This window comes from Odocoileus virginianus, chromosome 11 (genome assembly GCF_023699985.2).
Source record: "Odocoileus virginianus isolate 20LAN1187 ecotype Illinois chromosome 11, Ovbor_1.2, whole genome shotgun sequence".
Lineage (NCBI taxonomy): Eukaryota > Metazoa > Chordata > Mammalia > Artiodactyla > Cervidae > Odocoileus > Odocoileus virginianus.
The window spans coordinates 44,168,370-44,181,710 of NC_069684.1; the positions used below are offsets into that span (position 1 = coordinate 44,168,370).

Genomic DNA, 13,341 nt, shown 5'->3' on the forward strand with positions numbered 1-13,341 from the left:
CACTCAGCACAGAAATAGGAATGTAGCACAGGGTTATTAAATATTTGTTCAATAAATGAATAATAACAGTTTCTGCTTGGGGGCAATTTTTTTTTAAACCCTTTACCAGAAATTGAGAAAAGAGTGTCACTCATAGTATACCAAGATCAGGGCAGTGAGATCTGTATGCCCTAGTTGTAGGCAGTTGGTTAGAGCTTAGACCAATACATTTTGTTCCTCAAGGAGTATCTTGTCCTGACATTGTTTAGAATTGCTGGAGCTTAGTGATAATAAAAACTAGATGACTTTAGTTAGCTATTTTGTTATTTTAAAATTTCTACAGAAAAGATGCCCCTTTGTCTGTACCTCGGAAGTGTTGACTTGGATGGATTTCAAGATACCCTCTAAACCCGAGATTCCATATGGGTTTGTTAAGCAGACACCAGGTGTATCTGATTATGGATTTGTGCCTGGAAGGAACACAGTGCAGTAGGTAAGTACAGAAGGCAGCTGAACTCGATCCGCAAAGGCATTTTCTGTCACTGGGCCAGAGTGTAGAGCCTGATTACTACAATGGTTTCTTTATTTTCTTTTCTTTTTTTTTTTTTTTTAAAAAGAGCATTTATTTATTCAAAACCAGTGCAAACTATTGGAAGCAAACTCCTTAAAAAAAAATAGAAGCAGGCATATTGTCACAACGATGACTTCTTGGACAAATATACAAAGTGGTGGGACTGTAGCCACCAGTCAGCTTCGTTCACATCATTCAGTACATAAAGTACAGCTGGGAACTGATAAGAGACCTTTGTTTCTGAGATCAAGTTAAGGAGAAACATAAATGGTTCATCTCACAGAATAAAAACCAGATAGTTATTACTACTGAAAAAATCGAGCATTTGGTTATATGACAGGTTTGAGAATTTTAATGATGTCCCCAAATTTAGCCCTTTTTAACACCAATTTATTTAGAATCTTTAGGTTAATGATATAGATATGTCCAGGCACAACTTTATCCTGTTTATATAAAGAAACATTAAAAATTCAAGTCTCTTTTATAGCAGAATTAGAAGTTTAGTAGTTGAACATAACAAAAGAAAATGCACAATGCCTATTAAACCTCACATTTCTTTTCATAAAATTGCCAAAAAGAAGCATAAGTGATCAGTGACTTTTTTAGAACTCTGTAAGTACAAGACTGCTAATTGCTCAAAAATGAGAAAATTTGGTTTTTATAACTTCAGGAATCTTCTAAAGTATGCCTATCTAGTCACCATAGAAAGCAATATCTTTATAATTCAGCCAATGATGGGGATTCTCTCAAATAGGGAAGGTGGCCTGTGAACTAGGGTTGACTTCAAGGCTTTTTATAAAGCTTCCACTAATTAAAATCAATATAAAAATAATAAACAGTTATTTGGTTACTGACATGTAAAAAGAAAAACTATAAGATCACAGTGAATGGAAAAATGCTGTTTGGATTAATTTATCCAAACTACCTTAGGCCAGATGGACACTACAATGATTTCTCCTTCAAAAGGCTTATAATAAAGTGCATCAGTTCATTGAGATTAAGTACAGAAAACCAAAGAATCAAACATTCATCCACAATATACAGGGGTTATTTGTAAGGAACTGAGTTTGAATAACCAATAGCAAAGTATTAATATCTTTCATCACAGAAAATAACTGTTCTATTGAGAGTGAAGGTAGCTTTTTACATTCCTGAAATGTTAAAAATAACAAAATGATTTGTGGACAGAGAAGCTCATGTAAGTGGTACATATATGAAATTAAAAAAAAAAAAAGGCAGATTCTGGGATAGAATGCCTGAGACAGATGGCTCTGGGTCTGATCTTATCAAGAAATTTCTATAGTCTTTTCATGGTTTTTCGACCTGGCATTTATCTCAATAAAAGCTTCTAGAAACAAATAAAATTCAGAATAAATGAAAGTCTCTTGAGAATAGCCTTAGACTGGTGGGAAATGAGCTTCTGTCAGTCCCAGGTTCAGCGAGGTACTTTTAACAAACCAGTAACTGCAGTAAAAAACCATAGTTTTCAAGGGGTAAGATCAAACAAAAAGATGATCAGACACATCTCACCAAGAATCCAATCAGAAATGAGACAAACAGTCCAAATGAAAAAAGTGGTACCCAGAACTACACAGATACGAAGCTTTCCCACAGTCCTTTCATTTCTTTTACTGAGTCTGCTTTGACTTTTTAAAGATGTTGGATTTATTCTGTTCCACAGACTTTGGAAGCCATGAAGCATCTCTTTACAAAGTCCTTTAGAGACAGCAGGGACATTTTTAGTGTGCCTTACTTCTGTCATATTCAGGTACTCAAAGTGTGGCATTTACAGAACATGGATAGAACCTAGAATGTTCCACTTCCTCTCCAGTGGTTTGATAAAATGTGATTTAATTATTAGATGTACTAGTGGTAGTACAGTGGAGGTCCACAGTATTGATATTTGACAATGTGTGTCAACGATTTGATTTGGAGGTGATCAAACTTGTGTGGTTTGGGAGGAGAGCAGACTGCATAGAACCTACTGACACTCATATGCAAGTTTTCAACAAGAAGACCCATTAGAAGTTCTACTGGATCCACAGTAAATTGAAGCATTCTTATATAGTGAGTCACTGTTTAAAATCAATGCTTGAGAATCAATAAGGCATTAGGTCAATGCTAGCAGCACAGAAACCTAAAATATAGTCTCAAATTGTGTTTGTTTTTCTTTATCGCACCTTAGGAAATAATTCGTGGAATCTTTATGGAGAAAAAAATGGAGGTTAGTAATTGCCCTACTCCTCATAATTTCTGGTATGGATCTCCATTAGATAGTCTTGAATTAAAGAGTTTTTGTTTTGCCTTCTTTTCCTCTTGGGAAATAATTCTTGGTGGGGGGAAATGGAAGTTGTTTTAGCACAGACACAAAGTCTACAAGAGAGGAAGAATACTTACAGAGGGGTGCACAAAGCTTTCAAATGAACAAGAAAGTTTTGCAGAGTTAAATTTTCTCTCGGGAGATATGAACCCATTTATGACAATCTCTGGACAGGGGCTGTTTACCTGGCTGCCACTGAGGGTCAGTTTTGCCTTCCAGAATCTGTGGTCTGGCTGCTGCTGCGTGGACTACCTTGAGGAGGTCTGCTTGGCCAGGTAGGGTTATGCTGCTGGTGGTGCATGGCAGAAAATCCTGGGACACATTTCCTGCAGCTACCTTTTTGATGAGGCTCAGAGGGAAAGGACAAAAATGACTTTCCCTATCATAAGCAAAAGACAGTGACAGTGAGGGGGCGCCATTACACCAAACCTATGCTTGTCCCCTTATGGCAGAAAGTGAAGAACTAAAGAGCCTCTTGATGAAAGTGAAAGAGGGGAGTGAAAAAGTTGGCTTAAAACTCAACATTCAGAAAACTAAGATCATGGCATCTGGTCCCATCATTTCATGGCCAATAGACTGGGAAACAATGGAAACAGTGAGATACTATTTTGGGGGCTCCAAAATCACTGCAGATGGTGACTGCAGTCATGAAATCAAAAGACACTTGCTCCTTGGAAGAAAAGTTATGACCAACCTAGACAGCATATTAAAAAGCAGAGATATTACTTTACCAACAAAGGTCCGTCTAGTCAAGATTATGGTTTTTCCAGTAGTCATGTGTGGATGTGAGAGTTGGACTGTAAAGAAAGCTGAGTGCCAAAGAATTGATGCTTTTGAACTGTGGTGTTGGAGAAGACTCTTGAGAGTCCCTTGGACTGCAAGGAGATCCAACCAGTCCATCCTAAAGGAAATCATTCGTGAATATTCATTGGAAGGACTGATGCTGAAGCTGAAACTCCAATACTTTGGCCACCTGCTGTGAAGAACTGACTCATTGGAAAAGACCCTGATGCTGGGAAAGATTGAAAACGGGAGAAGCAGATGACAGAGGATGAGATGGTTGAATGGCATCACCGACGCAATGGACGTGAGTTTGAGTGGGCTCTGGGAGTTGGCGATGGACTGGGAGGCCTGGCGTGCTGCAGTCCATGCCATGACTCAGCGACTGAACTGATGCTTGTCCCATGACTGTGACAAATACTCCAGGAAACAACTTGAGAATGAACATGTAAGCAGCCAGGTTTTCAGTCTCTAGATGTCCTTTCCAAAGTCAGCCCAGGTTGATTTTCCTCACCCAGGAGTGCAATTGTTATGTTTGTTTGTCTCTATGTCAACTCTGCTTACTTTCTTTCATGTTCTCTTTTTAATCATCATTAAAACTACCTTTACTTTACTGAGATGACTGACTGGATAACTCCCTACTTAAACAAGGATAGGCATATTCTTATTTATATGGATATGGATGCAAGGTAAATACTTTGAGTTTTAAGGACTGGCCATTTTTGGTGCAGAATTTCATTAAGAATTCCCTAGTAGGGACTTCCCTGGTGATACAGTGGATAAGAATCCTCCTGCCAATGCAGGGGACACAGGCTCAATCCCTGGTCCAGGAAGATTCCACATGCTTTAGGCAAAGCCTAAAGCCCTTGTGCTACAGCTCCTGAGCCCACACTCTCGAGCTCACAAGCTGAAACTACTGAAGCCTCTGTGTCTAGAGGCTGTGCTCACAACAAGAGAAGCTCCACAATGAGAAGCTGGTGCACCACAACAAAGAGTAGCCCCGGCTTGCTGCAACTAGAGAAAAAGTCACATGAAGCAACAAAGACTCAGTGCAACCAAAAATAAAAAATAATAATAATAAAAAGAATCCCATAGTTATTCATTAAAACATGTTATTCTTAAAAATAAATCTCTTTCCCAGCTCTCTTCACAGCCTGGTTAAATATCAAGTAGAGCAACACTTGGCAACAAGAAAGGAAGTTATGTGATCACTAGATGACCAACAATGGACATTTTCCACCAAGTAAACCCACTGGACAAGATTTGTGAGTTCCTACATCACTCTTTCTGACCTATTAGAATCAAGCCTCTAGAAATAAAAGAAAAAAGAGAGATTGCTTTTTCTTGCTCTAAAAGCACAAGCAGAGGCTTGTCCTAAAGAAGAATTCCAAGCACACAGTCTAGTTTAATGTTGATGTTATTTATGCCAAAGTGATCTGACAAAACATTCCACCAGAATGATGACAATCCAGATCTCCAGCAGGGATTTTGCGTTGCTGTGTTCACCCATATTTGTAACTGGAAGCTGTGATTTGTTTTCTCTTGTGGGTTTTCTGGGAGAACCTGTTATTGATTACTTCAGGATACAGCAAACATTATACTTCATAATGCTGAGAATTTTATATAGGTTCTTTTGATTTCAAAACAAGTTAAAAACATTTTCTACTGTGTCAACATCTTTGCGAGGTAGGTGATTATTAATGTCCCTACATTATCAATAGAAACCCAAGACCAAGAAATGCAGGACTCTGTTCCCAGGCCAGGGAGGGTCAGGAGCAACATTAAGACTAGACGTCCTGAAGGGCACCTGCTCTGGGCTCTGAATAGGCCATGCCTATCTCTAGTGCAAGTCTCCATTAATATAGGGTTATATATCATATAGTTATGGGCTTCCCAGGTGGCACAGTGGTAAAGAATCTGTCTGCCAATGCAGGAGATGCGAGAGACACGGGTTCGATTCCTGGATCAGGAAAATCCCCTGCAGTAGGAAATGGCAACCCACTCCAGTATTCTTGCCTGGAAAATTCCATGGACAGAGGAGCCTGGTGGGCTACAGTCCATCGGGTTGAACAGAGTTGGACACGACTGAGCGCACACATTGTATAGGTATAAAACACCAACACAAGGACATAATAGAACAATAATCCAATATTTTTGTTTCTTAGTAAAATATGTTAAGCACAGTATTTAAATTGCATTTCTCTGAAAAGCATTTGGTATATTAAATAGCAGAAGATATATTAAATAGCTCTATAAATATTTGCTGGCATACTCTTAACAGCAAAGGATTATAAAGAAATTAAAATCTACTTTTAAACACCATAAACTAAACAAAAATGTGAAAAACTACTTTATTCTTATAATGCAGACTGAATAGCTTGCTGGATATTAGCAGGTGGCTACATAATTTTTCTGAGCTTGAGAGAAAGGATATACATTGTTGGCTGTGGTTTTAAAATATCAATTTGGTAGGGAAAAGTGCAGTTGAAAGGTGAAAATTAAAGACTGCTTTTTACATTTTGCATTCATTCTGAACAAGTCATACATTTTCAAAAGATACAATCATACTTGGAACTAATGTTTAGGTGAATATAGGGTTGCTATATAATATTTTGTGAGAAGAGAAAATGATAGAAAATAAAAGCCATGGTTTTGGAAAAAATGCAGAAGGAGGCAAAAAGGGTATTTTTCAAGTGTGTTGAAGATGAGCATGAGATGTAAGCTGTTCATGCTTACATGACCATAGAGGTCTTGGAAATGGTTTCCAAGGACAAATACTTGGCTTGATCAGTCCCTTCTCCCGGACAAAATCCTCATGCTCCTCTACGTCAGCAGTTCTCAGAATGGTGTTAAAGAGCTTACCTCATGCTAAGCTTCTTAAGAACGGACCAGGTGGTCAGCAGAAAAAGTTCTAAAACTAGAAAGGAAGAGGCATCAAAGTCTTAAAATTTGTATGCAAACGTAAAAACTAACCTCCAAGCCAAAATGACATTCTCTGTCAGAAGTAACAAATACAAAAGTCTTAAGTTTAGTGTACACGAGGCTAAGATATTGTTAGTTATTACATGTCATTCAGAGAATATTTTTGCGTGTGCTTTTTCCCCTAAAAAAGACATATTAAATTGTTTTTCTCTCCTCAAGTCTTTTTTTTGTGTGTGTATATATATATATATACATATATATATATATGTATATATATATATATATAAATGTGAAATACAAGATGTCCCGTAAGTTTGTTCATTCAGACTGCACACTCTAGGGGTCCTTCCCACTTGCGTTGGACATGGCAGTCTTGTTTGACGGGAGTCTGAGTCTGAAGAGGCTTGAGCAGTTGGGTTGCTTGGTGGGCTGCAAGGTTCTGGCATAGGGCGAGTACCAGTCCCTCTCAAACACATCCTTGAGTTGCTTAATGATGCTTGTGTTGTTCCTCACGTCTGCCTGGTTGATAACAAGGCCTGTGCCAGCATTCTGGGTGAAGTCATTCCCCACCCAGTCAAAATTTCCTGCAAAAGACAAAGGAAATGAGGGTGAAGAGTTAATATTCCACTGGGGAATATTCTCCATTTAAAGAAATAGAGAGCAGATTCTATTAAAACAAAAAACAAAAAACAAAAAACAAACAAAAAAAAACCCCACCCGGGAATAGTGACAGGGAGACTGAATTGTGTTGACAGCTCATAAAAAAATCCAAGAAGGCTTACATATGGCATATTAATATTTGCATATTATTTTGGCATTTTCTTCAGCTTTGCTCAACTTGAAACTCGAAACCAGAAATTTGATGTTCTTTTTTTGGTAAATGTTATTTCTTATTGACATTCACAAGGTACACTAAATACAACAACATTTAAAATATATAGGAATACACTTAAACATTCTGTGAACAATTACAACCGTCTCAAAGAGACACATCTAATCCATATGTACAAATGAGAGACGCTAATTACAATGCTCAGAAGCTTTCACATCAAAGAAAAAGTTGAGGCCAGAGGAGAACCAGTTTTTAACCAAACGCACAAAACACTCCTTGCCTGGGCTGTGAGTCAATTCCCAGTCCCAGAATCAGGCTTCTCAGCCCAGGAATCAGGCAGGTTGCCGCAACAGCAGGTGCCCCAGAGTGACTGCTGGTATAGGTGATGCCTTAGTTTCCTAGGTCTGCTGTAACAAAGTAGAACAGACCTGGAGGCTGAATGTCCACAGTTCTGGAGGCTGAAAGTTCAAGGTCAACATGTTGGCAGGTTGGTTCCTTCTGAAGGTGTGAAAGCAGGGTCTGTTCCAGGCCTCTCTCCTTGGCTTGTAGATGGCCATCTCCTCCCTGTGTCTCCTTACATTGTCTCCCTTCTGAACATATCTCTGTGTCCAAATTTTCCTCTTGCATAAGGACACTAGTCAAACTAGATGAGAAGCCCCCCTAATGAACCTCACCTTAACTTGATATTCTCTGTAAGGACCCTGTCTCCAAATAAAGTCATATTCTGAGGTACTGGGGTTAGGAAGTCAACAGACTAATCTTGAAAGAAGCTGAAAGTGAATGTAACTCAGTCGTGTCCAACTCTTTGTGACTCCATGGACTGCAGCACACCAGGCTTCCCTGTCCTTCACTATCCCCCAGACTTTGCTCAAATTCATGCCTGTTGAGTCAATGATGCTGTCTAACCACCTCATCCTCTGCTGCCCCCCTTCTCCTGTTGCCTTCAATCTTTCCCAGCATCAGGGTCTTTTTCAGTGAGTCAGCTCTTCGCATCAGGTGGCTAAAGTATTAGAACTTCAGCTTTACTATCAGTCCTTCCAATGAATATTCAGGGTTGGTTTTCTTTAGCATCAACTGATTTGATCTCCTTGTAGTCCAAGGGACTCTGAAGAGTCTTCTCCAGTACCACAATTTGAAGGCTCAAAGAGGTGAATAAATTTGCCCAACTTCACATAGTTAAGTGGTCTATCCAGGTCTGCTAGACTCCATAAGCTATCTTCAATACCATAAACAAAGCATCATTCTCACCAATAAAAGTTAAGCCATGTCAAGACTGACAAAGTTATTTCATAAATTACCACTGTCCTCTTTGGTTCAGAGCTGGTTCCATAAGTGAACTGAAAGCTTTTAAATACACAGGTTGACTTTCCGTTTCCTCAGTGGCTTCTCAGGCATCTTGCAGGAGCATTGGTTGAAAGATGCTGAGATCATGGTCCCTGGCTGTCCTTGACCTAAGGCCCTGCAGTCATCTGTGGGAGAAGCTTCTGGGAGAAGGGACACCCAGAGAGAGAGTCAATATCTGTTCCTCTACAGTTCTCATTCTTTGGCCCCTCCCCTCCCTGGAGTTCCTTCACATATCAACTCCCTTTTCTGCATGGCACTGCCTGGAATACTGGAAGGTGATTCCTTCTTCCTTCATTTGATTCCTTAAGTTTATTCCTCTAAATCAAATATCAGTATGGAGAAGGAACTCCTTTCTCTCTCTCTTAATATTTCACTCCACCCCACACAAACACTACAATGATGCTGTCAATAGCTTCATGATAGACATAGCTTTGGGGGCTTCCTTAGTGGTCCAGTGGTTAAGAATCTGCCTTGCAATGAAAGGGGCACTGGTTTGATCCCTGGTCCAGGAAGATCCCACATGCCATGGGGCAACTAAGCCTGTGGGCTACAGCTACTGAGTCCCCCTGTAGTAATTACCAATGCCCACATGTCCAAGAGCCCATGCTCCAAAACAAGAGAGGCCACCAAAATGAGAAGCCCACTTACCACAGCCAGAAGCTAGCCCCCACTCTCTGCAACTACACAAAGCCCGTGCATAGCAATGAAGACCCAGCACAGCCAAAAATAAATAAATAAATGAATATTTTTTTTAAAAAGACATAGAAATGAAAGTGAAGTCGTTCAGTCATGTCCGACTCTTTGCGACCCCACGGATTCTAGCCCACGGAATTTTCCAGGCAAGAATACTGGAGTGGGTTGCCATTTCCTTCTCCAAAAAGACATAATTTTTTATTGCTATAAATTAGCAAGCTGCTTGCTGAATGGTTTGTAAGACTGTGTTAGAGTCTACACAGAGACTCCTTTTGCTGTTGATATGTTTTGGACCATGTGCTCTCAGACCATGCTCAGGGGCATAAATTTTGTGCAAATGCTCAGGGCCAAGTGAACATAGGCCTCCACCTCTAAGCAGAGGATCAGTAGCTACTCTAGGCTGAGAGTTATTCTGGAACCTGTTGGTAGATGGCACCTTCTAGTCATTCTATAAACGAGACTCTAGCATTCCTGCACACTTTTCAAGGACTTCTTGAGAAGACACTAAAATCTCATCTTATGACTTAAGTGCCAGGCCTTAGACCAAGGGGAGTAATTTGTTATCTCATAACATTATCTCATTTGATATTCACTGCAGTCCTGTGAGGTGACAATATTAACTTCACTGTATTGATGAGTAAATTAAGGCACAGAAAAGTTTAGTAATCTGTCCAAGGTAGAAGTGAAAAAATTCCACAGTTGATGTTCAAAAGCCAGGTCTGACTCCACAGCCCACACTTAACTTCCGTTTCACGTCACCTCTGATTTGAAAGGCGTACTTGCTTTTTGCTAACTGTGCTGTTCACCCTAGACTTCATTAGCTCCCAGGGTTGGTGCATCAGGCCACACTGAGATCTCTGCTCCATTCATTTGCATATCTCACTGGCTGAAAGAAAACATGCATATGCTTTGGGGGCAAAGATGATGGGAGAGAAGTGACAAGACTTTGAAGTCTTATTCTGCAAAATTCAGCTTTTTCCCTTTAATACAAAGGATGGGGCCAAGATTCTGCATCTTTATTGATTCTCAAAAGTTTTAATTAGTCTGTTTTCAGGAATCACAGCCCTAAAGGTCTACAGGGCATTCCTACACTAGGTGACTGTTTTCCTACCTTTCATTTCCTAATGGCTGGGTTAAACCTCAAAATCACATACATGCTTCAGTAATTTTTCAGTTTGGAAGCAGTTTTACCCAGCTCTTTTTGAGACTGCCATTTCAGCTTCTAGAATGCATATTGAGGCCCCAAATGCCAAGAGAGTTGGGGAACTACCCTCAGGAATACCCTGTGAGGGTGCAAATGAATTCACAGGATATAATATGTAAATAATCAAACCATCTTTCAAACAACTTTGCCAAGCTTGACTCAGATATACTCTGGAGAATTTAAAGTAGAGACATGATACTGTCTGGGGAGTCTTCTGTAAGTCTTCAGAGCATTTAATGGAACTATAATTCCATACAAGGTCTTGTGTGGATTTTTCTTTATTCAGCATTCTCAGCAGGTATCTGAGTGACTTCTAAGAGATTTTCAGAATATGCTGATAATTATTTAAATTATTAAGGAATTTCCCCTCTTTATGCTCTTCAAATATTGTTACATTAGAACTATGCTTCATTCTAGGGAATTAAAGTTTTGCTAAGATGCTATGTGGTGTTGGAGAAGACTCTTGAGATTCCCTTGGACTGCAACGAGATCCAACCAGTCCATCCTGCAGGAGATCAGTCCTGGGTGTTCATTGGTAGGACTGATGTTGAAGCTGAAACTCCAATACTTTGGCCACCTGATGCGAAGAGCTGACTCATTTGAAAAGACCCTGATGCTGGGAAAGATTGAGGGCAGGAGGAGAAGGGGACGACAGAGGATGAGATGGCTGGATGGCATCACCAACTCAATGGACATGAGTCTGGGTAAACTCTGGGGGTTGGTGATGGACAGGGAGGCCTGGCGTGCTGCAGTTCACGGGGTCGCAAAGAGTCAGACACGACTAAGCGACTGAACTAAACTGTACTGAATTGAAGATGCTATGTGTAAAATGTACTCATTTAAAAATGTATTATAATAAAGAATCCCAAAACACACCCACATAAATAGAGTCAACCGATCATGATGAAGGAGCAAAGGCAATACAATAGAGCAAAAACAGCGTTTGCAACAAATGATGTTAGAAGCAGCCACATGTAAAGAAAACGTCTAGACACAGATCTTATACCCTTCACAAAATGTAACTCAAAATGCGATCATACCTAAATGTAAAATGGACAATTATAATACTCCTAGAAGGTAATGTGTGTTTATCGCCCAGTCATGTTCCGACTCTTTGCGACCCTCTGGACTATAGCCCACCAGTCTCCTCTGCCCATGGGATTTTCCAGGCAAGAATACTGGAGTGGGTTGCCATGCCCTCCTCCAGAGAAGGTAACATACGATGGAATATTATCCAGGAGTAAAAAAAAAAATGAGTTATCAAGCCATGAAATGACATGGAAGCACCTTAAATGCATATCACTAAGTGAAAGAAGCCAATCGTAAAAGGCGACACACTACATGATTGCAACTATATATTTTGAAAAAGACAACACTATGAAGATAGTTAAAAAAAAATCAGTGGTTGCCAGGATGGGGTAGAAATGAATAGGTGGAGCACGTAGGATTACAGTGAAACTACTCTATACAATACTATAATGGCAGATACATGTCTTTATAATTTGTTGAAACCCACAGAATGTACAACACAAAGAGAGAACCCTAATGTAAATGATGAACACTGGGTGATAATGATGTGTCAATGTAAGTTCATCAGTTGTGACAAATGCACCACTCTGGTGAGGGATGTTGGCAATGGGGGACACTGCACATGTAGGGATGGCAGGTATATAGGAAATCTCTGTGCTTTCTGCACAATTTTGGTGTGAACCTAAAACTTAAACAAAAACCAAAGTCTATTTTAAAAATGCATTACAGGGAAACAAGGGAGAGAGTCAAGAATCAGTCTTTGTTAAGAATCTGGTAGACAGAGCAGTGACAGTGTTGGGAGCTTTTCATATATTATCTCATTCAATCCACATACCACCACCAAAGGGTGGGTGTTATCATCCCCCTTATTTAAAGATAAGGAAACAGAGGCTTTGCAGAGACTCAGATTGTGTGACTCTATCAAATCTTCTGTCTTGTGTCAGGGCTTGAAATCAGAGATTTGTCTGACTCCAACACACTTACTTAATTCATTATAAAGAGTATTTGGATATAAGCACATGTCACTGCTGAGTGTGCATACAACAATTTACTTTAAGTAAACTCTGCAGGTAAAATATTCAGATTTGAGTTCTTATATCCCACTGTGCCCGAAACTGAATCCATCCCTGTGTTTCCTGTTTCCCAATATTGAACCAGAGGTTCCCACTTTGGACTAAACATATTTGAGTCTGCTTTTGTCACTTGTTTAAAAAGAAGCTCATTTCACGGTATCCTCCATGCACTGATGAACATGAGAAAATCTAAATTATCACACCTTGTGTCACTGAGAGGGACAATATGAATAAAACAATGCTCTTACATTCTAGAACTGGAATGATAGACATTTTTTAAAATTTCAATACTCTATTCTACTAATAAGACACACAACTATTCAAAATGGGAAAAGACAGATCATCTCTACACTGACACAGGAGGTAGTGTCTCCACGGGCCGACGACAGTGACTTCTGAAGCGCTACAGGGGGTGAGGGCTCTGGATGCCCGGCATTTGAAACTTAGCTCCAAAATCCTCCCCTTTACATCTGCAAGTTTAATTCATTTCATATTTTATGGCCCAATTTCCTTATTTCTAAACTGTAGGTGATTAAAGCTGCCTTCCCTATTGACAATGTTGCTAAGAGAATCAAATAAAGTAAGGTGCTTTAC

The 13,341-nt window shown here is 39.7% G+C and overlaps 1 protein-coding gene across 1 annotated transcript in view; it reads right to left on the reverse strand.

Annotated features, from left to right (window-relative positions):
* Nucleotides 1-1,027: 1,027 nt before the first annotated feature.
* PLD5 (phospholipase D family member 5) overlaps nt 1,028-13,341 on the reverse strand; it is a 394,479-nt gene continuing 382,165 nt past the window's right edge. The window contains exon 10 of the mRNA XM_070474362.1: nt 1,028-7,156. Coding sequence (XP_070330463.1) covers nt 6,909-7,156 — 248 coding nt within the window. The 3' untranslated portion in view covers nt 1,028-6,908. The remainder of the gene's footprint in view (nt 7,157-13,341) is intronic.